This window comes from Perognathus longimembris, chromosome 4 (assembly GCF_023159225.1).
Source record: "Perognathus longimembris pacificus isolate PPM17 chromosome 4, ASM2315922v1, whole genome shotgun sequence".
NCBI lineage: Eukaryota > Metazoa > Chordata > Mammalia > Rodentia > Heteromyidae > Perognathus > Perognathus longimembris.
In genome coordinates this window covers 83,524,772-83,550,597 of record NC_063164.1, presented here as the reverse complement: position 1 = coordinate 83,550,597, position 25,826 = coordinate 83,524,772, and the positions used below count along the sequence as shown (strand labels likewise).

At 40.8% G+C, this 25,826-nt stretch overlaps 1 protein-coding gene, 1 non-coding gene and 2 pseudogenes across 2 annotated transcripts in view; 1 reads left to right on the top strand and 3 right to left on the bottom strand.

The window, feature by feature from the left end:
- Dars1 (aspartyl-tRNA synthetase 1) overlaps positions 1–23,750 on the bottom strand; it is a 67,276-nt gene extending 43,526 nt beyond the window's left edge. The window contains exons 1-4 of the mRNA XM_048345551.1: positions 23,523–23,750; positions 21,257–21,314; positions 14,925–15,017; positions 1,425–1,527 (exon numbers count right to left, since the gene is read on the bottom strand). Coding sequence (XP_048201508.1) covers positions 1,425–1,527; positions 14,925–15,017; positions 21,257–21,314; positions 23,523–23,588 — 320 coding nt within the window. The 5' untranslated portion in view covers positions 23,589–23,750. The remainder of the gene's footprint in view (positions 1–1,424; positions 1,528–14,924; positions 15,018–21,256; positions 21,315–23,522) is intronic.
- On the bottom strand, positions 2,987–4,014 carry LOC125350732 (annotated as a pseudogene).
- LOC125350079 lies at positions 15,396–18,729 on the top strand (annotated as a pseudogene).
- Positions 17,435–17,541, bottom strand: LOC125350985. Its single transcript, XR_007210884.1, has one exon. It is a non-coding gene; the product is annotated as a U6 spliceosomal RNA (small nuclear RNA).
- Positions 23,751–25,826: the final 2,076 nt, after the last annotated feature.

Here is a 25,826-nt window from a genome sequence, read left to right as displayed (position 1 = left end):
ATTATCAGAAGATTCAAGCAGAACACAACAGAAGTGGCACTCTCGACAGTACCATCAGGAGAGAGAGGTCAGCTATCAGACTAGTAGTATTAATACTATCAAATTCATCAGTCAATTGATGGAATTCATGGTACTAAAAACTTTACACCTGAAGACGGTATTACTATGAAATAATAAAACTGAATTTGATATGTTTCTAAACTGAAACCCAAAATATGTAAAACATTGTACTAGGGAGTCAAGGAACCCAAATATAAATTAGATATTAAAGTAGGTCATTATTTAGTTTCTTTCTAATTCTAGGTTTTATAATTCCATTTATGGTAACCCATGTTTGGAAGGATATATCTAGGTTAACAGAAAATCAAGAAGAAAAAACATAGCATTCACTCTAGGTTTCTTTTACAAAACATTTATACCTATGAAGCACTCTCTGCTTAAAAATGTAGAGACCAAGCTGGGAATGTGGCTTAGTGGTAGAGTGTTTGCCTTGCATGCATGAAACCCTGGGTTTGATTCCTCAGTACCACATAAACAGAAAAAGCCAGAAATGGCACTGTGGCTCAAGTGGTAGAGTGTTAGCCTTGAGGAAAAAAGAAGCTCAGGATAGTGTCAAGCAGCAGGACTGGTTTAAAAAAAAAAAAAAAGTAGAGACCATTTCCCCATGTCTATGTTGGTCATTGTCATAGGATAAAATTCATCAGAAGTAATTGTCAGAAACACACAAAAAATACCAGCCTTGTTGCCAACTAGCAAGTAAAACTTATCTCATTATTTTACAGCACACATAATTACCCTTCCTTTCTATCATTATATCCTGTTTCTTGCAATGTGAATAAAATATTGTGACCTCTAAAGGAACTCTGAGCCAGGCGGCAAGACCTTTAGAGCAAGGAGTGGGGGAAGGAGGGCATTTCTTTTTTCCTAGTCCCTTTTGGCATCAAAGTTATAACATGATATAACATACGTTTTTACTTCCTTCAGAAAAGAATCATTTGTAAAACTGCATTCTCTTGTTTTACTCACATTTAGTAAGGAAACTTTTTGCTCAATATGCAAATCAGAACTTGGGGAAGGGAGGGAAGAGGGAGAGAGGGAGGAAATAAAGCTCAACAAACACAACAAAATAAAGTTGCTCTGCTATGTTGAGGCTGCCAGGCTTTTTGTTGCTCTACTTGAAAGTAAATGTGACTTGTCTGTAAAGAGTGCTGCTTCAGCAGTTCCAAATGAATTTCAAGCCTGTGCCCCATATTTTCTCTTTTGTGAGTTTAATGTATTCAAGCAACACTGAACTGACAATTTAAATAACTACATTTTTAAACAAACGAAGCATTGATGTTAATGCATGAAAATGGTCCAAACCCCTGGGAGTCTTGGTTCCCACCATTGTTTATTCTGACAACAGGATATAATTGCTTACTTACTTGGCAGCAAATTTAACCATCTGCTTGCTTGCATGGTCTCCCACCGCCACAAGAGCCTGGACATTAAATTGTTGCTGACGTAGGACTAGAAAGCACTGCTTCCCTGAGAGGCAGAAAGAATACAAGTGCATGAAGAACATACTGCTTCAGGTTTGCCAAAGAAGGAAAATGTTTTTCTACTTTAAAATTGGGCCCAAATTTAGGAACGTACAGACAAGTGTATCTGTCTGGCACTCATAGCCAAAATACACTCAACCAACAAGCTTTAAAGAAACTCAAGTTCCTACCATGAATAACTAAAAATGCTTGTAACATTATTATAAAAAAATAAGCAAATTACTAAAGAAATGTATAAATCTGAAAGTAATATTAAACAAATTTCAAACAACTTTCAACATATAATAGCTATTAGATTCTACAAAGGCATTGCAATAATTACCATGGAAGCTTCAATTATGCAACCACAAAAGTGCTAAGAAAGTGCTTAATAAGAAAGAACACAGCATTTTATGGAGGTGGTCAATAGAGTTCATACCAAAGTGCATTTTTTTGTTATTTGGAATTATAATTATCTGTTTAATAAAACTATATATCTAATATAATATATACATCTAATGTAACTATGCCATCCAATAATTTAAAGAACAGAGCTTAGATAGGAGATGTCTATGCAGAGTTGAAACTAAACCGCCCCCCACATACTTACTACATTCTATCCCCCTTTTCTAATTATCTCACCTGATGGTATATAAAAATTATTTCACTATGAGACCATAAAAATATCAATTCTATTGCCACCAATAAGGGATCAATAATTGTTTTCATGACATTAAGTTATTTGTAAAAACTGTCGCAATCTTAAAATCACAATTCCAGGAACAGTGTAGTCATGCCTAGAACAGAAAAGAAGGTCCAAGGACCTCACAGGCTTCACTATATCAAACAAAAGGAAAGCAGATTGATTTTAGAAAAATCCCATACTTTTTCCCTCTGCATATGCTTAGATTTCTTACACAAATAACAAAAACATTCATTTCAAGAATAAACTCCTCAGGGCTGGGAATATGGCCTAGTGGCAAGAGTGCTTGACTCGTATACATGTAGCCCTGGGTTCGATTCCCCATCACCACATATATAGAAAATGGCCAGAAGTGGCGCTGTGGCTCAAATGGCAGAGTGCTAGCCTTGAGCAAAGAGAAGCCAGTGACAGTGCTCAGGCCCTGAGTCCAAGGCCCAGGACTGGCAAAAAAAAAAAAAAAAAAAGAATAAACTCCTCAGAAAAAGTCCAACAGTTGATAATCAACTCCTAAGAGTTTATGCACATTCTTTTTCTACAATCAATTTCTTTTTTTTTTTTTTTTGGCCAGTCCTGGGCCTTGGACTCAGGGCCTGAGCACTGTCCCTGGCTTCTTCCCGCTCAAGGCTAGCACTCTGCCACTTGAGCCACAGCGCCGCTTCTGGCCGTTTTCTGTATATGTGGTGCTGGGGAATCGAACCTAGGGCCTCGTGTATCCGAGGCAGGCACTCTTGCCACTAGGCTATATCCCCAGCCCCTACAATCAATTTCTTACATCTATCAATTTCAAACACATTTAAGCAGGAAAGTCTTGTTAATGTGAGCACATGAGTCTGTTTTTTTGAGCTCTGCAAGGCTACATATATCCCATGTTGCTTTTGGTTTCCCTTCTCTTCTTTGCTTCAAACCCCCATGCCAGCTTCTTCTTTCGAGCAGCCTGTGAATTTTCAGCTTCCTTTTTGGCTTCTACAAACTTGTGGCAGGCAATTGCTTTGGCAATTTTTGCACCAAGCTCTCGCATAGCTAGCTGGTTGCTGAGGTCCTCAGCCTTCTCAACATCCCACTCTTCCACAGCCTGGTCTATCCTCTTTTCCAGACCTGACTTTTACAACCTTTTTCTTTTTCACAGGAGGTTCAAATCTATCATTGGCTCCGAAATACTGAGTAAGCTCCTTCCACTGGGATTCATTTGAGGACTGTTCACTATGATATTCTTTTTCATTCTTCAACTTATCTTTTCTGGAGCGCTTTCTTTTTCTCCCTCTGAATCTTGAGGCTGAAATTTTCTTCTTCTTCTTCTTTTTTTTTTTTTTTGCCAGTCCTGGGCCTTGGACTCAGGGCCTGAGCACCGTCCCTGGCTTCTTCCCGCTCAAGGCTAGCACTCTGCCACCTGAGCCACAGCGCCCCTTCTGGCCGCCAGTTTTCCATATATGTGGTGCTGGGGAATCGAACCGAGGGCTTCATGTGTAGGAGGGCAAGCACTCTTGCCACTAGTCCATATTCCCAGCCCCAGGCTGAAAATTTCTGTTCAGAATGCTTTTTATGCAGTTCTTGAAATTTATCCCACATATTTAAAGGAATTCCAGAAGGGCACTCTTCATATGCATTTGCCTGGACCCCGGACTCAGTTTCTGGCCCATCTTCCGGGAACTCCGAGGAATCTGGTTTCCTACTGGTCCTATCCTCCTTAACTGCTTGTACGTTAAACTTGGAGTTCTCAGGTATAGCTTCATCTTCAGAATTGGACTCAATATCACTTTCATTTAGGCCAGGAGGCAGTAGCCCACTCCACATCCTTCCTTCGACAGGCAAATAGCCACCTGGCCGCCATCTTAGGACCCCGTCAATATCGCGCCTTACCAAAGTGCATTTTTAAGATAATTTGGATTGATAGATTCATGTTCTATTTTATCACTTTCCAATCCTTCATCCTTTATGATAGTATAATATTTTTAAACTCCACATAATCTGTTTGGGAAATCATTCTTTTCAAGTACTATAATCAGTTGTTTTTTTTTAAAATTTAAATTTCTTTCTTTGTTTTGCTTTTTGCCAGTCCTGGGGCTTGAACTCAGGGCCTGAGCACTGTCCCTGGCTTCTTTTTGCTCAAGGCTTGCACTCGGACTCAGGGCCTGAGCACTGTCCCTGGCTTCTTTTTGCTCAAGGCTAGCATTCTGCCACTTGAGCCACAGCACCACTTCTGGCCGTTTTCTGTATATGTGGTGCTGGGGAATTGAACCCAGGGCCTCATGTATACCAGGCAAGCACTCTTGCCACTAGGCCATGATATCCTTTCCTTTCATAAAGAGATGTCATTCCTTATTCATAACCTTCTGAAAAATACCACTTGTAATATATTTCAGTCATTATGTACCCATGTGATATCACTTTTCTTCCAAAGCATATCCTTAAGTCTCTGATCAAATTCAAGAAAACTACCTCCTCATAAAAGTGAATTAGATATGTTCAAGGCCATTTTTGTTTTTGGAGAAATAAAGTTTTCCATTTTAAACTGAGAAATGTTTTTCAAATTAAGAATTAGCTTTGCAGGAAAAAAGTAAAAAGGGAAAACAGTAAATGCCTTAATATGTTTGGCATAATTTTGAAATGCAAATCAGATAGCAATCATGTATAAATAATGATTGGAAAGTGTCAACACAGAGTCTATTGGCTCTGGAGTCACACATGATTGACTAGTTTTTATCACAAAGACACTAATTTTCCCTTTTGTTCGAGTATGACACAAAGTGAAATCCAAAAAAAAAATAAAAAAAGAAAGCTTTTTAGATTAAACAAATTCAGAGGGATTTTAAAAAGATATTCTATGGTAAAAATTGTCACAGAAAAACTCATGGATCAAAATGACATTATTCAAAGAAATTCTACCTCAGTCATATGCTATCCCACTTAGAACAGAATGTTATTGAGAAATGAAAGGTAATGTGTTTATAACAATGTTAGGCTAAAGAGTATTTTATTTGCTCTACTTGTTTAGAGGCAGTCCAGACCTAGCTGAATTAAAGCCAACCAGTGTTGAAGCCCAGAGATGAACTCCAATGCTGCTACCAACACTAGGGAATAATATTTAGCTTAATGGTTTGATACAATAATGGCTTGGAAATCAAAAGCACTTTAATCATATTCTATAAGTTTCCTGGAAAGAGGCCTATAGGAAAAAATCATACCATTTTATGTTTATTCTTCACCTGTAAATTGAGAAAATTATAGCATACTATTTATACAATTTTCTTTAAAAATCTTAAGGATTATATGTTTTTGTGCCAGAACCTGGATGTTGGTCCTGGGGCTTCTTTTTGCTCAAGGCTAGCATACTTTACCACATGCGCCACAGCTTCACTTCCGGCCTTTTGGTGATTAATTGGAGAAAAGAGCTCATGGACTTTTCTGCCAGGACTAGCTAGCTTCAAGTCATAATCCTCAGATCTCAGCCTCTCAAGTAGCTAGGATTATAGGCAATAGCCAACCCATGCCTGGCAAGCTATTATATTATATATTTTGATAAACCAAAAGAATAAGTGTTTCTAGTTTATAAATGCTATCCCTGAGCTCGTTTGCTCCAGTGGTAGGCTAACGCTCTACCACTTTTTAGCCACCGAGCCACTTCTGGTTTTCTTGTGGTTAACTGGAGATAAGAATGTCATAAGTCTTATGTTAAGTTTATTAGCATACATTTATACACTGGGAGATTTCATTGTGCCATTTCTACACATGTATTATAATCAATCTCCTCTATTACTCCTTTCCTAAAACAATTTTAACTGGCTTCATTGTTCTATTTTCATATATGCCAATAAGCTATATATTAATTCTATAATAAAAATACATGAAAACAAATTAAGAAATGCTGAAGCAAGTGATGTATTAAATGCTAGAGAGGTGAGGGAAGATGGCGCCGCCACAGTAAGAAGGTACCCCAACTCACTCCAACTGAATAGCGAGCTAAGAAATCCAGCACCCAACACCCCATCAAGAACCCAGCAAACCCAACAACCAGAAGCAACAGAGAAACACAGGGGGGGAAAAAAAGAATAGCCTATAACCTACACGGAGCTGGAAAATCTCTGGGGTACCCCCGCCCCCCGCCGACCCTGGCCCAAATAGGGCCAGGCTGGGAAAGGGGACCCAGCGCCGGCAAGTGGGGCCACAGACTTTCAGCCACCAGAGAAGCAACAGCCGAAAAGTCACGCCAGGAGTTCCACGGAGCGCAGACGACAGACGGCGGTGCGGGACCGAGTGGCCGGGAACCAGGCGGTGCAGACCGGGAGTGCTGGGACTGCCACCACCAAAAGACCGATCGCCACACCCCAACACCCAGCCCCGAAAAGCCCACAGCAAAGCGGGACACACACACAATCCAGGACCAGTAACTTCCCCATTGCCCCCCCCCCACAACAAGAGGGAGACCAGCCCTAGCAGAGACCCAAAACCTACAAAGAAGCTAGAGCTCCTTCCCTACCCTGAGGAACAAAGGAGCCGCACCAAGGCATCCCCCCCAAACCCCCAGCAGAGGAGCCAGAACCTGGCCGCACTGGCCCCGCCCCCTCCCCAGCAGGGGCCTGGGGACTGGTAGGCATTGGAAGCCCCACCTGAGGCGCCTGGTCCTCGCGGTCTTTTTGAACAACAACCACAGACTCGCGGGTGTACAATACCAGCCTAGCAGGGACATCTGGGTCCGATCACATGCCCCCTTCAGAGCAGAGGCGCAGAGTCTGTGGGCACCAACCCACGCCCGGACACTTGATCCTACCGGGGCCCACCCATACCACCCCCCACAGCAAATTCGCGAGAAGGCACAAGCACTCTCCAACAACTCAGGTCAACACGCTCCCAAAGGAAGCACTAGAGTGCACACGCACGTGCCCCCCCGAGGGCCAGCGTGCAGTCCTCCAGCAGGAGGATCGTCTGTACAACCACCTGTGGGAGCACACAAGCAGGCAAGCTGCAACACCTGCCACACAGGTGGGCAGAGCCCCCTAGCGGCAGCGCCCACAAATGGTACACTCCGCACAAGGGGGCAAGCCGCCTCTCAGAGGCAATTCTCAATCTGAGAGGTGAGCTCCTCTGACCAAGGTACCCAGTGGAAAAAAGAACCGGAGAAAAGCCTCCATGCCACGCTGAATCAGCGACCAGCAAACCCCCCACCAGGGGCATGCTAGGGTCAGCACAACACAGCGGCAGGACACTATCCCGCAGAGAAAGACACAGAACCTCCCCACCCCCAAGTGCAGTGAGGGTGACCACCCCAGCAACAACCGAGATGGTCATGCTCACCCATTGGGCAGTAAGGTTCAACAGCCAAACTCAAACCCAGAGCCAGGACACAAACAAGTCTCTCACTGATGGACCAGTGGGAACCAGCACAAAGCCAAACCAGGGAAGCCACCCACAGATCTCCAGATGCGCAAATCACAAAGAAATATAACACAGTTCATCAAAGGGCAAGCCAACTCACTAGCGCCAAAAAGCAGCACGACTGAAGAGGAGATGGAGAATAAAAAAAAACTGAGGCTATGTTAGCAGAAATGATGGAAAGCCTCAGAAATGAAATCAGAAAACAATCCCAGGAGTTCAGAGTGGAAGTCTTGAAGGACATCCAGGAAGCCAAGAAAGAAATGGAAGCAAAAATGGATACAGTGCAAACCTCCGTCAAAGAAGACCTTAACATCCTGAGAAATGAAATGCATGAAAAAATAGATTTAAAATACAACTCTTTAAAGGAAGAAATTTCCACAATCAGAGCTGATCTGGCAACCATAAATAGCGCTGACATCCATAAACTCCGCACTTGAATCCACAGCACAAAGAACTGACCATATGGAAGCCAGAATTTCTCTCTTGGACGATGATGCAGCCGATAAGAACCAGAAAATTACCACACTCCAAGAAACGGTAAAGCTCCAGGGCAGACTAATCCAGGAGCTAGTGGACAAAGACAAGAGATATAAGCTGCGCATAATTGGAATAGAAGAAGGAGCCGAATACCAGAGCAGAGGGCTTCAAAATATTCTCAATAAAGTGATTGCAGAAAACTTCCCCAATCTCACAAGGGACCCCCCCCATCCAGGTAACCAAAGCCTATAGGACACCTGGCAGACCAGATCCTAGAAAAGCCACGCCAAGGCACATAATATTCAAGACTTCAGATCTCAAGAATAAAGAGCAAATTTTGAATGCAGCCAAAGCGAAGAAAGAAATTTATTACAATGGGAAGAGGATCCGAAAAACAGCAGACCTCTCCACACAAACCTACCACGCGCGAAGAGAATGGAAGAACACCATCCAGGTCATACAAACCAACAATTGCCAACCTAAAATAAAATATCCAGCAAAGCTGGAGTTCATATTCGAGGGGAAAACCAGATCTTTCCATAGAAAAGAGGATCTAAAGGAGTATGTGAATAAAAAAACTAGCCCTACAGCAAATTCTAAGAGGGGACTCCCACTCAACAGAAACCGTACAGGACACACAAACAGAAAGAAACTACAATAGCCAGAGCCCAACAGAGAGCAGCTCACTAAAGACAAGAAAAAAAAAAAAAAAGGAGGAAAAACAACCCAACAAGAAAATGGAAGGAGGGGCTGGGGATATGGCCTAGTGGCAAGAGCGCTTGCCTCGTATACATGAAGCCCTTGGCTCGATTCCCCAGCACCACATATACAGAAAATGGCCAGAAGTGGCGCTGTGGCTCAAGTGGCAGAGTGCTAGCCTTGAGCAAAAGGAAGCCAGGGACAGTGCTCAGGCCCTGAGTCCAAGGCCCAGGACTGGCAAAAAAAAAAAAAACAAAAAAAAACAAAAAAAAAGAAAATGGAAGGAGAAAAAACACTCTTATCCTTGATCTCTTTTAAACGGTATAAACTCTCCAATAAAGAGGAGCAGACTGGCAGAATGGACCTACAAACAAAAAGGTGCCATCTGTTGTCTACAAGAGACCCACCTTACAGCAAGGGATAAAAACAGGCTCCGAATGAAAGGATGGAACAAGATCTTCCAAGCAAATGCACCTACCAAAATGGCAGGAGTAGCCATCCTGATCTCAGACAAGCTGGACTTCTCATTAAAATCAACTCAAAAAAGAAAAGAAGGTCACTACATTTTAATATAAGGAAAAATCCAGAATCAAGACATCGTGGTGATAAATGTATACTCACCAAACAAAAGAGGCCCTACATATGTCAAGCAAATTCTCACAGAACTACAGAACAAGATAGACCCAAACACAATCATAGTGGGTGACTTTAATACCCCACTCTCTCCAAGAGACAGATCCAACACCCAGAGGATTAGCAGGAGAGCTGAGGACCTAAGTAGAACCATATCCCAAATGGATCTGACAGATCTATACAGAATCTTCCACCCTACAGAGACCCAATACACCTTCTCAGCAGCTCATGGATCATACACCAAAATAGACCATGTCATAGCCCACACAAAGAACCTCAGCAAATACAAAAGTATTGATGTGATCCCATGTATTATAACTGACCACAGTGGATTAAATGTAATCCTCAATAACAACGGTTATCACAGAGGCTATACACATTCTTGGAGGCTAAACCCCACACTGTTATCCAACACTTGGGCCACAGACCAAATTAAAGATGAAATTAACGAATTCATAAGCCACAATGACAATGAAAATACATCACAAAGAAACCTATGGGACACAGCTAAGGCAGTACTCAGGGGCAAGATTATCGCCCTCAGCACTCACATTAAAAGAATGAAAATAGAGCAGGTGAATAACCTCACAATGAAACTAAAACAACTGGAGAAACAAGAAATGACTGAATTTAAAATGACTGGGAGGAAAGAGATCACAAAGATTAAAGAAGATATAAATCTGATCGAAAATAGAAAGACCATTCAACAAATAAATAAGACTAAAAGCTGGTTCTTTGAGAAAATAAACAAAATTGACAGACCCCTTGCAAGACTTACAAAAAAAAGAAGAGAAGAGAGTCATATACGTAAAATCAAAGATTCCACCGGAAAAATTACAAGTACACATGATATTCAAACAATCATAAGGAGCTATTTCCAAAACCTCTACACAGCTAAAAACAATAATTTTACAGAAACGGATCAATTCTTAGAGAAGTACAAACTGCCCAAACTGAACCAAGAAGAAATAAATCATCTAAATAAACCAATAACTTACAGCGAGATACAGGAGGTAATCAAGAACCTCCCAACAAAGAAAAGCCCAGGGGCTGGGGATATGGCCTAGTGGCAAGAGTGCCTGCCTTGGATACACGAGGCCCTGGGTTCGATTCCCCAGCACCACATATACAGAAAACGGCCAGAAGCGGCGCTGTGGCTCAAGTGGCAGAGTGCTAGCCTTGAGCGGGAAGAAGCCAGGGACAGTGCTCAGGCCCTGAGTCCAAGGCCCAGGACTGGCCAAAAAAAAAAAAAGAAAAGCCCAGGCCCAGATGGATTCACCAACGAATTCTACAAAACCTTTAGTGATGAGCTAATACCAATACTCCTCAAACTCTTCTGCGAAATAGAAACAGAGGGAGAAATTCCAAACTCATTCTATGAAGCCAATATCATACTCATTCCCAAACCAGGCAAAGACCCAACAAAAAAAGAGAACTACAGACCAATATCACTAATGAACACAGATGCAAAGCTCCTCAATAAAATATTAGCTGATCAAGAAAATTATACATCATGACCAAGTAGGCTTCATCCCACAGACACAAGGATGGTTCAACATCCGTAAATCAATCAATGTAATTCACCACATAAACAGAACTAAAATCAAGAATCACATTGTTATCTCAGTCGATGCCCAAAAAGCCTTTGACAAAATACAACATCCATACTTATTAAAAGCTCTGGAGAGAACAGGAATAGATGGAACATTCCTCAAAACAATAAAAGCCATATACAACAGACCAACTGCTAACATCGTATTAAATGGAGAGAAACTAAAATCATTCCCCCTAAACTCAGGAACAAGACAAGGATGCCCACTCTCCCCACTTCTTTTCAACATAGTGCTGGAATCCCTAGCCATAGCAATAAGGCAAGAGGAGGACATCAAAGGGATCCACATCGGCAGGGAAGAAATCAAGCTATCCCTATTCGCAGACAACATGATCTTATATCTGAAGGACCCAAAAAACTGAGTACCCAAAGTGTTACACCTAATAAACCATTTTGGCAAAGTAGCAGGATACAAAATCAATCCACAAAAGTCAGTAGCTTTTCTGTACACCAGCAATGTACAAGCAAAAAAGGAAATTATGGAAGCAATTTCATTTACAGTAGCCAAAAAAAAAAGTACCTAGGGATCAACTTAACCAAGGACGTGATGGGCCTATTAAATGAGAACTATAAAAATCTAATAAGGGAAATCAAAGAAGACACAAGGAGATGGAAAGACCTCCCATGCTCATGGGTAGGCAGAATCAATATAGTGAAAATGGCCATATTGCCTAAATTGTTATACAAATTCAATGCAATCCCGATCAAAATCCCAGTTACATTCTTCACTGAAATAGAGAAAGCAATCCATAAATTCATGTGGAACAGCAAAAGACCTAGAATAGCCAAAGCAATTCTAGGCAAAAAAAAACAGTGCAGGATGTATCACAATACCAGACTTCAAGCTCTACTATAGAGCCATCATAACATGATATAAAAACAGACCGGAAGACCAGTGGATTAGAATTGAGGATCCAGAAATAAAACCGCACTCTTACAGTCAGCTGATATTCGACAAATGAGCTAAAGACATACAATGGAATAACCATAGCCTCTTCAACTATTGGTGCTGGGAGAACTCGGCAGCCATATGCAGAAAATGCATAGTAGACCCAAGCCTATCACCATGCACCAAGATCAACTCAAAATGGATCAAGGACCTCAATATCAGACCTGAATCCTGAAACTACTGAAGGACAGAGTAGGAAAGACGCTAGAACTTATAGGCACAGGAAGGAACTTCCTGAATATAGTCCCAGGGGCACAACAAATAGGGGAGAGACTCGACAAATGGGACTACTACAAATTAAAAAGTTTCTGCACAGCTAAGGACATAGCCACCAAAATAGAAAGACAACCAACCATATGGGAAAGGATCTTTACCAGCACAGCAACAGACAAAGGCCTAATATCTGTTATCTACAGAGAACTCAAAAAACTAAGCCCCTCCAAGCCCAGTAAACCAATTAGGAAATGGGCAAAAGAACTAAAGAGAGACTTCACAAGAGAAGAGATAAAAATGGCAAAGAAACATATGAGGAAATGTTCAACATCCCTGGTAGTAAAGGAAATGCAAATAAAAACAACCCTGAGATACCACCTCACTCCAGGTAGAATGGTCTATACTCTGAACTCAGGCAACAACAAATGCTGGAGGGAGTGCGGGGAAAGAGGAACCCTTCCCCATTGTTGGTGGGAGTGTAAATTCGTACAACCACTTTGGAGAACAGTATGGAGGTTTCTCAAAAAGTTCAATATAGACCTACCCTATGACCCAGCCATTCCACTTCTAGGCATCTATCCTGAACAGCAGGTCCCAAGATATCAAAAAGACATTTGTACTTCCATGTTTATTGCTGCACAATTCACAATAGCCAAAATGGAATCAACCTAGATGCCCCTCCACAGATGAATGGATCCAAAAAATATAGTACCTATACACAATGGAATACTACATAGCGATTAGGAATGGTGAAATATTGTTATTCGCAGGGAAATGGTCAGAACTCGAACAAATAATGTTGAGCGAGACAAGCCTAGAACACAGAAAACAAAGGGGCATGATCTCCCTGATATATGACTGTTAAGATGGGGTGATGGGGAGACAGTAGAGACCAGGTCTGTGAAACCAAAAACCTCTTGTCAAATGGTATTTCCCACAGGTTTGGGTCAGCGACCCTACATTATGCAACTAAAACCAAACAACTACTCAACATATAAAGATCAAAAATTGACCTCTCAGTGGATCACAATAGCTCAAAAGCTATGTATGTACGTAAGACATCAGTTTATTTAAAGCACTCTAATGTTTCTGCTGTTAATACAAAATTCTTAGCACTGTCCAAAAGAACTTTTTACAAAAATGAAAATCTTCTGTATGTGACCTGTCTAAAAGGAGAACCAAAAGGCACTTGTTTATTGCTTTTTTTTTTTTTTTTTTTTTTTTGCCAGTCCTGGGCCTTGAACTCAGGGCCTGAGCACTGCCCCTGGCTTCTTTTCGCTCAAGGCTAGCACTCTTCCACTTGAGCCATAGCACCACTTCTGGCCTTTTCTGCTTATGTGGTGCTGAGGAATCAAACCCAGGGCTTCATGTATACAAGGCAAGCACTCTACCACTAGGCCACATTCCCAGCCCTAGCCATGTGTTTATTAATCATTCAATATACAGCTAGTGTGACTGAGCTGCTGAATTTTAACTTGTATAACTATATGTGTATGTGGCTACCTTATTGGACAATCAAATCTTAGCCTTATTTCTCTTCTATTTCTCTCTCCATCTAAATAATAGATATAAGAATACTAACAAACAAGATGCTCATGTTTTTTTCTTTCTGTTTATGTGGTATTGAGGAATCGAACCCAGGGCTTCATGCATGCTAGGCAAGCACTCTACAACTGAGCCACATTCCCATCACAAGATGCTTATTGAAAATAAATAATTCAATTTTAGAGAGATGTTAGAGAAGTATCTTGATGTGTTAGATTTCATCCAAATCTTTAGGTCAAATTATAATTACTTTTTGTGGTACTGAGAATGGAACTAAGAGACTCATATTTGGTAGGCAGACACTGAAGGACTGACCCCCACCCTATTGTCCCAGGGGCATAAAGGCACCAGATAAAACTTCATGTATAAGGGAACCTGCTTTGCTATGCAGGCAGGGAAATTCACCTAGGCCCAGCTATAAACAGTCCTTTGTGGTCCCAAGGAAAAGCCACCAGCTTCCTAGACCTACTGGTTCTTTCAACAACCTCTGCCTCCTTGCTCAAACTCTTTGTAAGCCTGGTCCCAAACTCACCCCCTTGAGCAATCTCCAATCCTGCGGGAAGGTCTGTGCCCCTCGCTGGCAATAAACAGATCTTGCCTGTTGATTGAGTTTGGCATATTCCTTTTCTGTTCTCCTCCATTTTCCTAACAGGCACTTGAGGCTCAATCTGAGCTCCTTTCACTTGTCTTTTTTTTTTTTTTTTAAACTATATATATATTTGGTCTTATCTTTTTTGGTAACTGAAGGTTGCACTTATTAGGCAAGAGCTTTGCCACTGAGCTACATCCCAATACTCACTAGATATTTTGTAAATAAGCCTTTACATGTTTGCCTGGTCTGGCCTGGACTTTGATCCTTCTAATCAAGGTTCCTGTATAGCTGAAGTGATAGATACGTACAGTATCCCACTATGCCTAGTTGCTTGAGATAAGAGTCTTGCTTTTCTGCCCGGACTGAAACATAATCCTTCCAATCTCTAATTCCTGTATAGCTGGACTACAGGCCTGAGTTGTTGGGCACAGTATTAGAAGAAAATTATTTTCAAAGATAACTTAGAGGATCCTAAAACCGATTAACCGTGGATACTTTACAATGACTTAAGAAAATCGTTTTAGTTCTGTTCTTAATGATTCACTTTGGTCTGTAAGGAATTTACATTACAAAAAAATACCTTGTCAAAAGATAAATCCTATCAATCTTACCTTTTGCTCGGCTTGTATGCACTCTTGCACGCACCCAGACAATTTCATCAGCTTTTTGTATTGTCAAGTCTCTCACCCGGACCAAAATCCGATCTGCAACACATAATAAAATTATTTTTAAATTAAAAATTTACAAAGAGACTTTTAATTATTTTCATCTAGCAGCTAGTATAAAAACTTGCTAATATCTTAATTAATTCTCAATCTCTGATAAATTCTTCTCTATAACCTTCAATATGCAATTTGCTTTAAATTGTGTGAATTGTACTTTCTAAATATAATACTCTACTACCTTCATTGCTATCATCCTAAATAAAGTCACCTCTTGCCTAAACTACTGCAATAGCTTTCTAACTAGTTCCTTTCTAATTCAGTGTATATTACAACAAAACCAACAAATTTCAAATGCAAATCTGCTGAAAACTTAGATGAATTAAAAAGCCAAACATATCTGTTTAAGCGTAAGTGAATATGGCATTTTGCCTGTGTATCACAGTATGTAAATTAGCTAGCTAGCCACAGGGGGGATTCTTTGCCTAGATAGTCATGGTAACTCATTCCCTAGGACAGTGACTGATCCAGGGAAGGATGTATTACTCAAACTCCAAGTCCTTCTCTGGGAATTAATGTGCATATATGTTAGGAATAAAAAGCTCTCTTTCCTATGCTGAGATGGTATATACATGGGGGAAAAAAAATCACCATTTTTCCCAATGAAAAGCTCTCTTTCCTAAGCTGAAATGGTATATACCTGGGGAAAAAAATTACCATCTTTCCCAATAAATGAGTTTGTAGGAGAGAATGAGGACAATATCCTAAAGGGAACAGAAGCAAGAGGAAGTTAGAGCTCTGAAGATGCTTGAGTCCTAAATCTAGTATTCGTTGTTTGATGGCTTATTGTTTCCTTTAGTTACTAAGTGAGCCTTTGATTTTCAAGTGGGCCCTAAGAGCCTTGATATTAAACAAAATGCTAAACATACTTCTAAAGTTCATCACATATGAAAATAGCAACAAAACAACTATAATGGAGAAAGTTACAACATTAAAAAATCATTTTTATTGCTCTAAATAAGTACTATTTGGTGGGGAAAAATCTGGATATTAAGAAAAACGTTTCGTTTCCGGGCCAGATGGAAGAGAGGCCGTAGGGGCCTGGTTTGGTGTCACGGGAGCAGCGTGTCAGTCCTTGGCTTCTACTGCTCCTGAGACATGGCCTCAATTTTGGGACTCCCTAGGGCACCGCCAGCATCGCGGTGGCCACTGCGGCATGCTGGGGAGGATTTGGAGGATTTGGGACGACATCAACCAGTGCAGGTTCTGCATTCAGCTTTTTTGCCCCAACAAACATAGGCACTACTGGACTCTTCAGTGACACTCAGAACAAAGGTTTTGTATTTGGTACTGGTTTTGGCACAGCAACAGGAACTAGTACTGTTTTAGGTACTGGTTTGGGATTTGCAGGATTCAATACACAGCAGCAGCAACAACAGCAAATTACAAACCTCCACAAGTTCCTACCCAGTCCAACCAACTAATAAATACTGCAAGTGCTCTTTCTGCTCCAACATTATTGTGAGATGAGAGGGATGCTATTTTAATTTTTTTCAAATTTTTATTATCAAACTGATGTACAGAGAGGTTACAGTTTCATACGTTAGGCAATGGATACATTTCTTGTACTGTTTGTTACCTTGTCCCTCATACCCCCCTCCCTCCTCCCCCTTTCCCTCCCCCCACCCCGGAGGTGTTCAGTTCACTTACACCATACAGTTTTGCAAGTATTGCTTTTGGAGTTGTTTGTCTTTTTTTACCCTGTGCCTCTCAAATTTGGTATTCCCTTTCAATTTCCTACTTCCAATACCAGTATACACGGTTTCCAATATACTCAGATAACATTACAGAGATAGTGTAGGTACAACCACAGGAAGGTGATACAAGAACATCATCAATAGTAGAAGCTACAGATACACATAAGACGTGGAAAGTAGTTACAACTGTGATATAACAATTGTTTCCATAACATGGAGTCCATTTCACTTAGTATCATCTTATGTGTTCATAAGGGTATAGCTATTGGGCCTTGTGATGCTCTGCTATGACTTGCCTAAACCTGTACTAATTATTCCCAACAAGGGAGACCATAGAGTCCATGTTTCTTTGGGTCTGGCTCACTTCACTTAGTATAATTTTTTCCAAGTCCTTCCATTTCCTTACAAATGGGACAATGTCATTCTTTCTGATAGAGGCATAAAATTCCATTGTGTATATGTACCACATTTTCCTGATCCATTCGTCTACTGAGGGGCATCTGGGTTGGTTCCAGATTCTCGCTATGACAAATTGTGCTGCGATGAACATTGTTGTGCTGGTGGCATTACTGTGATTTTGTTTGTGGTCTTTTGGATAGATACCCAAAAGTGAGGCTGCTGGGTCATAGGGGAGTTCTATATTTAGCCTTCTGAGGAATCTCCATACTGCTTGCCAGAGTGGCTGAACCAGTTTACATTCCAAAAAATATGGAACGCTTCACGAATTTGCGTGTTATCCTTGCGCAGGGGCCATGCTAATCTTCTCTGTATCGTCCCAATTTTAGTATATGTGCTGCTGAAGTGAGCACGAGAGATGCTATTTTAGCAAAATGGAATCCACTGCAAGCCTTTTGGGGAACAGGAAAAGGATATTTCAACAACAATATTCCTCTAGTGGAATTTACACAAGAAAATCCCTTTTGCCGATTTAAGGCTGTAGGTTATAGTTGTATGCCCAACAATAAAGATGAAGATGGTCTAGTGGTTTTAGTTTTCAGCAAAAAAGCAGATATTCGAAATCAGCAACAGCAGTTGGTAGAATCACTTCATCAAGTTTTGGGAGGAAAACAGACCCTTACTGTAAATGTAGAGGATAATAAAACATTGCCAGATGATCAGACAGAAGTTGTCATTTATGTTGTTAAGCGTTCTACTAATGGTACCTCAAGAAGAGTTCCAGCTACAACACTCTATGCCCATTTTAAACAAGCCAGTATAAAAACTCAGTTGCAGCAACTTGGTATCACACTTTCTATGACAAGAACAGAACTTTCTCCTACACAGATCAAACAGTTTTTACAGAATCCTCCTGCTGGTGTTGATCCTATCATTTGGGAACAAGTCAAGGTGGATAACCCTGATTCTGAAAAGTTAATCCTTGTACCCATGGTGGGTTTCAAAGAACTGCTCCGAAGACTGATGGTTCAAGTCAGATGACTAAGCAGCATCAGACTAGATTAGATATCGTATCTGAAGATATTAGTGAACTACAAAAGAATCAGACTACAACCATGGCCCAAATTGCACAATACAAGAGGAAATGAATGGATCCCATAGAACTTTACAGGTTCTAATCAAACAGGAAATTCAAAAAAAGAGTGGTTATGCCATCCAGGCTGATGAATAACAGTTGTGGGTTCAGCTAGAAACAATTCAGTGTGAACTAAATGCACCTACTCAGTTCAAGGGCTGACTAAATGAACTGATATCCCAGATCAGGATGCAGAATCATTTTGGAGCAGTCAAATCTGAAGAGAGGTATTATGTAGATGCAGATCTATTTTGAGAAATCAAGCAGCATTTGAAACAACAGGAAGGCCTTAACCACTCGATTAGCATCATAAAAGATGATCTAGAAGATATCAAATTGGTAGAACATGGATTGAATGAAACCATCCACATCAGAGGTTGTGTTTTCAGTTGACAACTAACTTGGGTTGGGCGTTTATGCTTTCTCTTACTACATCAGCCTTCCTTAAGATGATAACCACATGGAAAAAGGAAGGATCCTGTCTGGGCTGGAATTTCTGAGATCACTGGCAAATTCACCTCACAGTTCTTCAAAAATTTATGCCTATAAAAGAGAAGTACAGGGGCTGGGAATATGGCCTAGTGGAAAGAGTGCTTGCCTCATATACATGAAGCCCTGGGTTCGATTCCCCAGCACCACATATATAGAAAATGGCCAGAAGAGGCACTGTGGCTCAAGTGGCAGAGTGCTAGCCTTGAGCAAAGAGAAGCCAGGGACAGTGCTCAAGCCCCTGAGTCCAAGGCCCAGGACTGGCACCAAAAAAAAAGAGAAGTACATAATTCCCCAAAGTCTATGTACTTTTGTACATTTTTACAACAACTACACGTAATTACAGTGTTTAATTTGTATATTAAGTTTACACATAACAAAACTGGGTGATTACTTGGTGCCTGGAGATTTGTACTTCAGAGTGTAAATCTGTTTTTATATCTGAGGTCAACTGTGGGAGGAGTTAAGAAAACTCAAAAGTATCTAAATGATTAGTGTGATTTTCTTTCTGTTCTATAAAGATTTCAGAACATATTTTTATATTAATGTACAGAACACCAAGACAATTAGGATATAACAAAATTACCATTTCTACAAAGTTTTTGTTTTCTAAACTTTTTATTTCTAAAAATATGAAAACTTTAAAATAAATTCTTAATTTAAAAAAAAAAAAGAAAAACTTTTTGTTTGGTTTTGTGTGTTTGCCAGTCCTGGGGCTTGAACTCAGGGCCACCAGGCCATATGCCCAGCCCCCCAAAAAACTTTTAAAAATTATAATCCTAGCTACTCAAGGGGCTGAGATTTGAGGATTGCCATTCAAAACCAGCGGAGGCAAGAAAGTCTATGAGATGCTTATCTCCAATAAGCTATTCCTCTATAAACACCTGGAAGTGGAGCTGTGGCTCAAGTGGTAGAAATAGCGTTAAAAGCAGCTCAGGAATAGCACACAAGGCCTGAGTTCAAGACCCAGGACAGGCACAAAAGAAAAAAATAGATGACATAGTATCAAGAATAATACCTTTTTGGATATTACAAATCAAATTATAAAATACACTTAATCTATGTTTTTCTTTTGTGCCAGTCCTGGTGCTTGAACTTAGGGCCTGAGCACTGTCCCTGGCTTCTTTTTGCTTAAGGCTAGCACTCTACCACTTGAACCACAACGCCCCTTCTGGCTATTTCTATATTTATGTGGTGCTGAGGAATCAAACCCAGGGCTTCATGTATATGAGGCAAGCACTCTACGACTAGGCCATATTCCCAGCCCTTATGTTTTTCTGAATGCATCCATGATTTGTTGCTTGAAGCATACAGTTTATAGAAATTTAATTTCTAGGAGAATGTTATGCTTCTCATAGCCAAAACCAAAGAGAATGAAAGAGGAATTTCAAAGCTATGGGGATTTGCATAAGAGGATTTTTGCAAAATTCTGCCAACAGACTGCATGAGTGAAGCCAAATTCCAAGTCTGCTGTGTAAATGCACACAAAAGAAAGTGTAAAGAAAGAAAAAAAAAAGAGCTAAGATTTTAGAAAGCATATTTGAAAACACCAAGATTGAAAAAGTAAAGGACTAGTAATGAGGCAATGAATACTCAAAGCCAAACAATGGAGAGTATAGTAAATCTGAATGTTTGATGATCAGGACTATCTTTCTTTTTTTTACCAGTCATGGAGCTTGAACTCAGGGCCTGGGCACTGTCTCTGAGCTTCCTTTGATCAAGGATAGTGCTCTACCACTGGAGCCGCTGCACCACTTACGGCTTTTTCTGTTTATGTGATACTGAGGAATCAAACCCAGGGCTTCATGCATGATAGGCAAGCACTCTACCATTAAGCTATGTTCCCAGCCCCCCTGATCATGACAATCTTAATAGTATTATAGAAAAGAAAGAGTAAGGATCTGTCTTTTTTTGTGGCATTCCATTTAATTGGCATAGGGGTCCTCAACCTTTAATATATCCCAACATATCTGAGGTGTCACAAGTTACATTCCATCAGTATAACTGGCAGAGGCAATGATCAGCAATAATAAAGTTTAAGAATCACTGGCATTAGAATCTGGAGCCACAGAAGCAGACAAGAAGGATAACTATTTGGAGGAAAGTATGAAGACTTATGCAGAGGTACTGAAACATACACAAGCCTGCATGTGATATAGCTATTAACCACTCTACTATTACCCCTGGATCACAGTAAAATCCTACTTAGTGATCTAGGAATTAAGAACATATATATAGTCTATTGTTTAATATATACCATTCAACCTCCAATATTTATTTAAATATTTTACTTCTCTTTTAGATTACAAACCTTAAAGTGACAGTAAATACAGTAATGATATCTACTTGGATTACAAATGTCATTTTAGCTTTTCAAAGTTAATGAAGGGATAGGGATGTAGCTCAATGGTAGAACATTTTATTTTTTTTTTTAATGCTCCAAAGTTTTGGGTTGGATTTCTCAGATCCACAAACAAAAAAAAAATGATTTTATAAACACTAACCTGGTTTTTCTTGTGATTGTATCATTGAAGATATTCCATATCTCTCTTTAGCATAATCCTAGAAAAAAAGTTTTTGCATCATGACTTTTAAAAAATGAAAATACAAATAACCATATATAAACTTGAAGGAGCATTTCATTAATTCAGAATCAACCACTTTAAAATACAGAAGCCTACCATTTACATGTGTATCTACAAAAAAAAGAGGGAAAAAAAAGCATCCAGTTTCTACCTTGTTTCACAGATCACCAATCCTGAATGGATATGCCATATATAACAGCACTCAGAAAAAATTTACACTCATGTACAACACAACTTAATTACCATCTTCAAAATGGAAATTAAATTACTTTAAAGCAGGACTATAAATTTCCTCTGGGAAAAGGAGAAAATACCAGTTTTACCAACTTCCGATTTCAGGAAAAGATGCTTGCTGACCCAGAAGTTCTGTTTTCAGAAATCAGAGATGTTGGATGTGAATTAACTACAACTTTCCTTTTGTAAAACATCAAAAGACTCACCAATTTATTTCTAAAATCCAGCTTTAGGACAGTAGATTACAGAGGCTTGACAGTGGCACTGTAGTATCATCAAAACTCTTATTGATTCAAAGATAGGTAGAAGAAACAAAACACCAAGGGTATAGGCTTTTAATAAACTATACAAACTAAGCAGATAAGTGATGTTTCATTTTAATCTTACTGTTAAAATGATAAGCTCCTTTCAGTTATAAAATGTCACCATGTTTATCTTAGACCTATGCTATTTGCAAGGGTACACTGATAACTTATAAATATGTCAATACACAAAGTAATTCATACCGATTTTTATAAGCTAACTTAAGATCTGTGTAAGTTTCTGCCACTACACCTACTGGTTGGAATCCTCTTTACAGAAAACTAAATTTTGTCTGTATCATTAAATGAATTAAGGTGCTTACAGAACTTTCATTTTTTTGGCAGTACTGAGGATAGAATTCAGAGCCTGGTACTTGTTAGGTAGTTGTTTTACCACTGGAGTCATGTCCCAGCCCCTTTTTTTTTTTTTGCAAAGGTTCATTTTGAGGTAGTCTCCCTTTGTTCCTTGGTCAGCCTGGGCTGTGATCTTCTGGTGTTTCCCTAAGTTACTTCTCATGACAGGAACAGCACCACTGTACCCAGTCATTTTGTTTTGTCACAGCAGTCATAACAAATTCCCACTTCCTCCACCAACCATTGATTGAAATGGAGTCTCATCAGTTTTTCTGCCCTGGCTTGCTTCTAACCTTATCCTCTGATATCTGCCTCTCAAGTAGCTAGAATTACAGTCCTCATGGTGGCCTGCTGAACAACTTTTTTGAATATTAAGAAAAATGAACCTCAGAGAGTGGCATCCAAGAAGCTGTGGCAGGAGGATGGCCAAATTCCAAGCTAGCTTGTGCTACATACAAGATCTTATCTCAAACAAAATAAAAAATACGATTCTGGGACAGATATCACCTGGTCCATAATTGAAGATACTGTCACTCAAGGAAGCCTGAAAGTAATGTAAATATGTAATTAATGCGTGAAGTAAAAGATGTGTAAACTCTTCTAGTTAGTATTATTCATATTCTAGCAATCCTTACTATATTTAATATTCTTTATTATATAGTTTGCCACAAAACCAGAATTCCTCCATAGCAAAGTTAGTAGCCAGACACTTCTAGCACATACAACACAACTGTGTAAATTTTTTACTTCCATGAAGTACTAAAGAATCATTGGGTGTTTATTTCAAATAAACCCTCCACGAACTTCGCTAATCAGGGTATCACTTGAGAGAGAAAGAACATTACACACGACCTATACTGTTTAAAACTGCCACACGAATAAATGGTCATTAAATGTATGGGCCGGTGGTTTTGCCAAGTACGCTCATCATTTGCCCAAGCACTGGGCACAACAAACCGACTAGTAGTGGTCAGCCACATCGTCCCGGAACTGGGGTGGAGAGTGCAAAACGTGCCTAACCCAGACTTCCGGGGCGGCCGGTATTCGCGTACGTCTCTCCCCGGCCCGGCCCAGCCCCGGGGACAGGCTTCTCAGGCCCGGTCACACCAGCGCAAAACTGTTGCGCAGTTGACCCGGCCCTTGGAGACCCGGGGAGGGGGGGGTTGGCCGCAGGAGCCCAGGCCCCACGCCCGAGAAGCGAGAAACGCTGACAGTGGGATCCCGCTCCCCTATCCCGCCCTCGGCGCGGTTCGCCCGTCGGGCCCTCCCAGGCCCGAAGAGGAAGGAAAACCCACTTCCGCCGCGTCCATGATCTCCCGCGGCTTCTCCTGATTCTTGCGGCCGGCGCTGGCGCTGGGCATCGTGACACTGATTTGGAGAGTGGACACTACCCTCACTCGCAGGCCTCCGTAGGACGGGACAAGGGGACTTCTCTCCGGCCGTAACCTCCTCCCTCCCGGCCCTTAGGTCGCGGCACTACCGCCTAGACAGCGTGTCAAGTTTTAGCTCTGGCTCCGGAAATATCGCGAGAGCTCCAGCTCTCTCGAGATCTCAATGCGCAGAGATGCAAAAGGCGGTGCTCCACCTATTACTCCCCCTTGCCCCGCCCTTTGAGGTAGCGGACTTGGCGGGACTAGTAGGGAATCTTAGGGGACTGGGTGAAGTCTCGCGGGACTGCTCGGGCGCGTGTGTGGTCTGGTGATACTTTGCTTGTCCTGGTGGGTCAATATATTCTTGTTTGTTCAGTCAGGCCCCCATGGCTTTGTTCACCTTCCAGGCCTCATCAGCCGCTCTGGGCTTTAATCGCAGGTAACATTCTTGTAAAAATTAGCCCAGTGCTGATGGCTCCCGTCTGTAATCCAAGCTACTCAGGAGGCTTGAAATCTGAGGATGTCAGCCCTTCAAGCCCCTGAGAGACGCTTATCTCTGATTAATCACTAGAAAACCTGTGGCTCAAAGCGGTGGAGCGCTAGCCTTGAGTGAAAAAGCTTGTTTAGAGGACACTCCTTTAAAAATTACACCGCCATTATTAACCTCATTTACATGCCGAGTAAAATGGGGAGATATTGTATAAATGTTAAAAAGAACAGGGTTTATCCTTTAGAGGACAATTTACAGAAGAACAAAAAAGAATTGCTTTAGGAAATTATAAACATGATGGCAGAGAGTCTAGCAAGGCCTTGTAAGGCCCTGAATTCAAGCCCCAGAACCAACACACTACCAATGCAAAGTGGCCAAAGAAAGGAAAGTATGTGTAGAAACCTCAGATGAAAAGATATCTATCCTAACAAAGGATTAAGGCATAAGGAGATTTGCATTCAGATTTGGGACCATCTGTTCATACACTAGTACCATAATGGAGGGAGTAAGAGTTTTTAAAAATATTAAAGCAGCGGCTGGGAATGTAAATTAGTGGTTGAGTGCTGCTGGCCTAGCATGCAGGAAGCCCGGGTTCAATTTCTCAGCACCACATAAACAGAAAAAGCCTGAAGTGAGTGTTGTGGCTCAAATGGTAAAGTGCTAGCCTTGAGCAAAAAGAAGCTAGAAACAGTGCTTGGGCCCTAGGATGGGCAAAAAAAAAAAAATCAAAGCAACTTTACAGATTCCTCCTTGTGTTGGAATCCCATGAGTATAATGGAACCACTTTAATGGAATGTATTACTAATCCCTAAGGAATGAGTAAATTCTCCTGCCCTGTGGAATAAGAAATGGCCACATAACTTATATCCAACGAAATAGGAGCAATGTGAAATGTGTCACTTCTAGGCAGACTGTGTGTATCACCATATAGAATCTATCTGCCTAGGGGCTTTGCACTGCTAAGAATAGAAATCAAAGAAAGGTTGACATTGCTCAAGATGCACTGTACATCTAAACTGATATTGAATTGAAACCCCTTTGTACAAACACTCCTTGAAAGTTAAAAATTAAGATGGGAATCATGAGCAATCATTTTATTGCCAGTATCTGACATAATCGTTAGCAGAAAATTGATGCTTATGAATAAGTATGTATCAACTAAGGGAGAGAACAAAATTTTATCTCACCTGCAGGTAAGGGTAAAGACCAGGTCTTACTACTGTACCTCAAGACTTGAATGAAGTTGCCTACAGAAATGGCTGCTTTACCCTGGGGATCTACCCTAACCCCTTACCTAAAGTTGCATTTTTGTGTTTTTACTTTCCGTGTTCCATGTGAGACACCTACTTCAATGTTAGGTGAATGATTGTCTATTTAATGGTAAAAGTTGGACCAAAAACTGATTAGAAGCTCTGAGCACTTGCTGGAGTCTATCAGTGTTACTCTATGGTGATCTGGTTAGGCCATTTAATAGGTAAACTCAGGTGTCGTGTGTGTGTGTGTGTGTGTGTGTGTGTGTGTGTGTGTGTATTTTGGTCAGTTGTTGGGCTTGAACTCGGCCTGGGCACTGTCCCTGAGCTCTTCCGCTCAAGGCTAATGCTATACCCCTTCAGCCAAAGTGCCATTTCTGGTTTTTTGATGGTTAATTGGAGATAAGAGTCTCATGGACTTTCCTGTCTGGGCTGGCTTTGAACCGCAATCCTCAGATATCAGCCTCTTGGATAGCTAGCATTACAGGC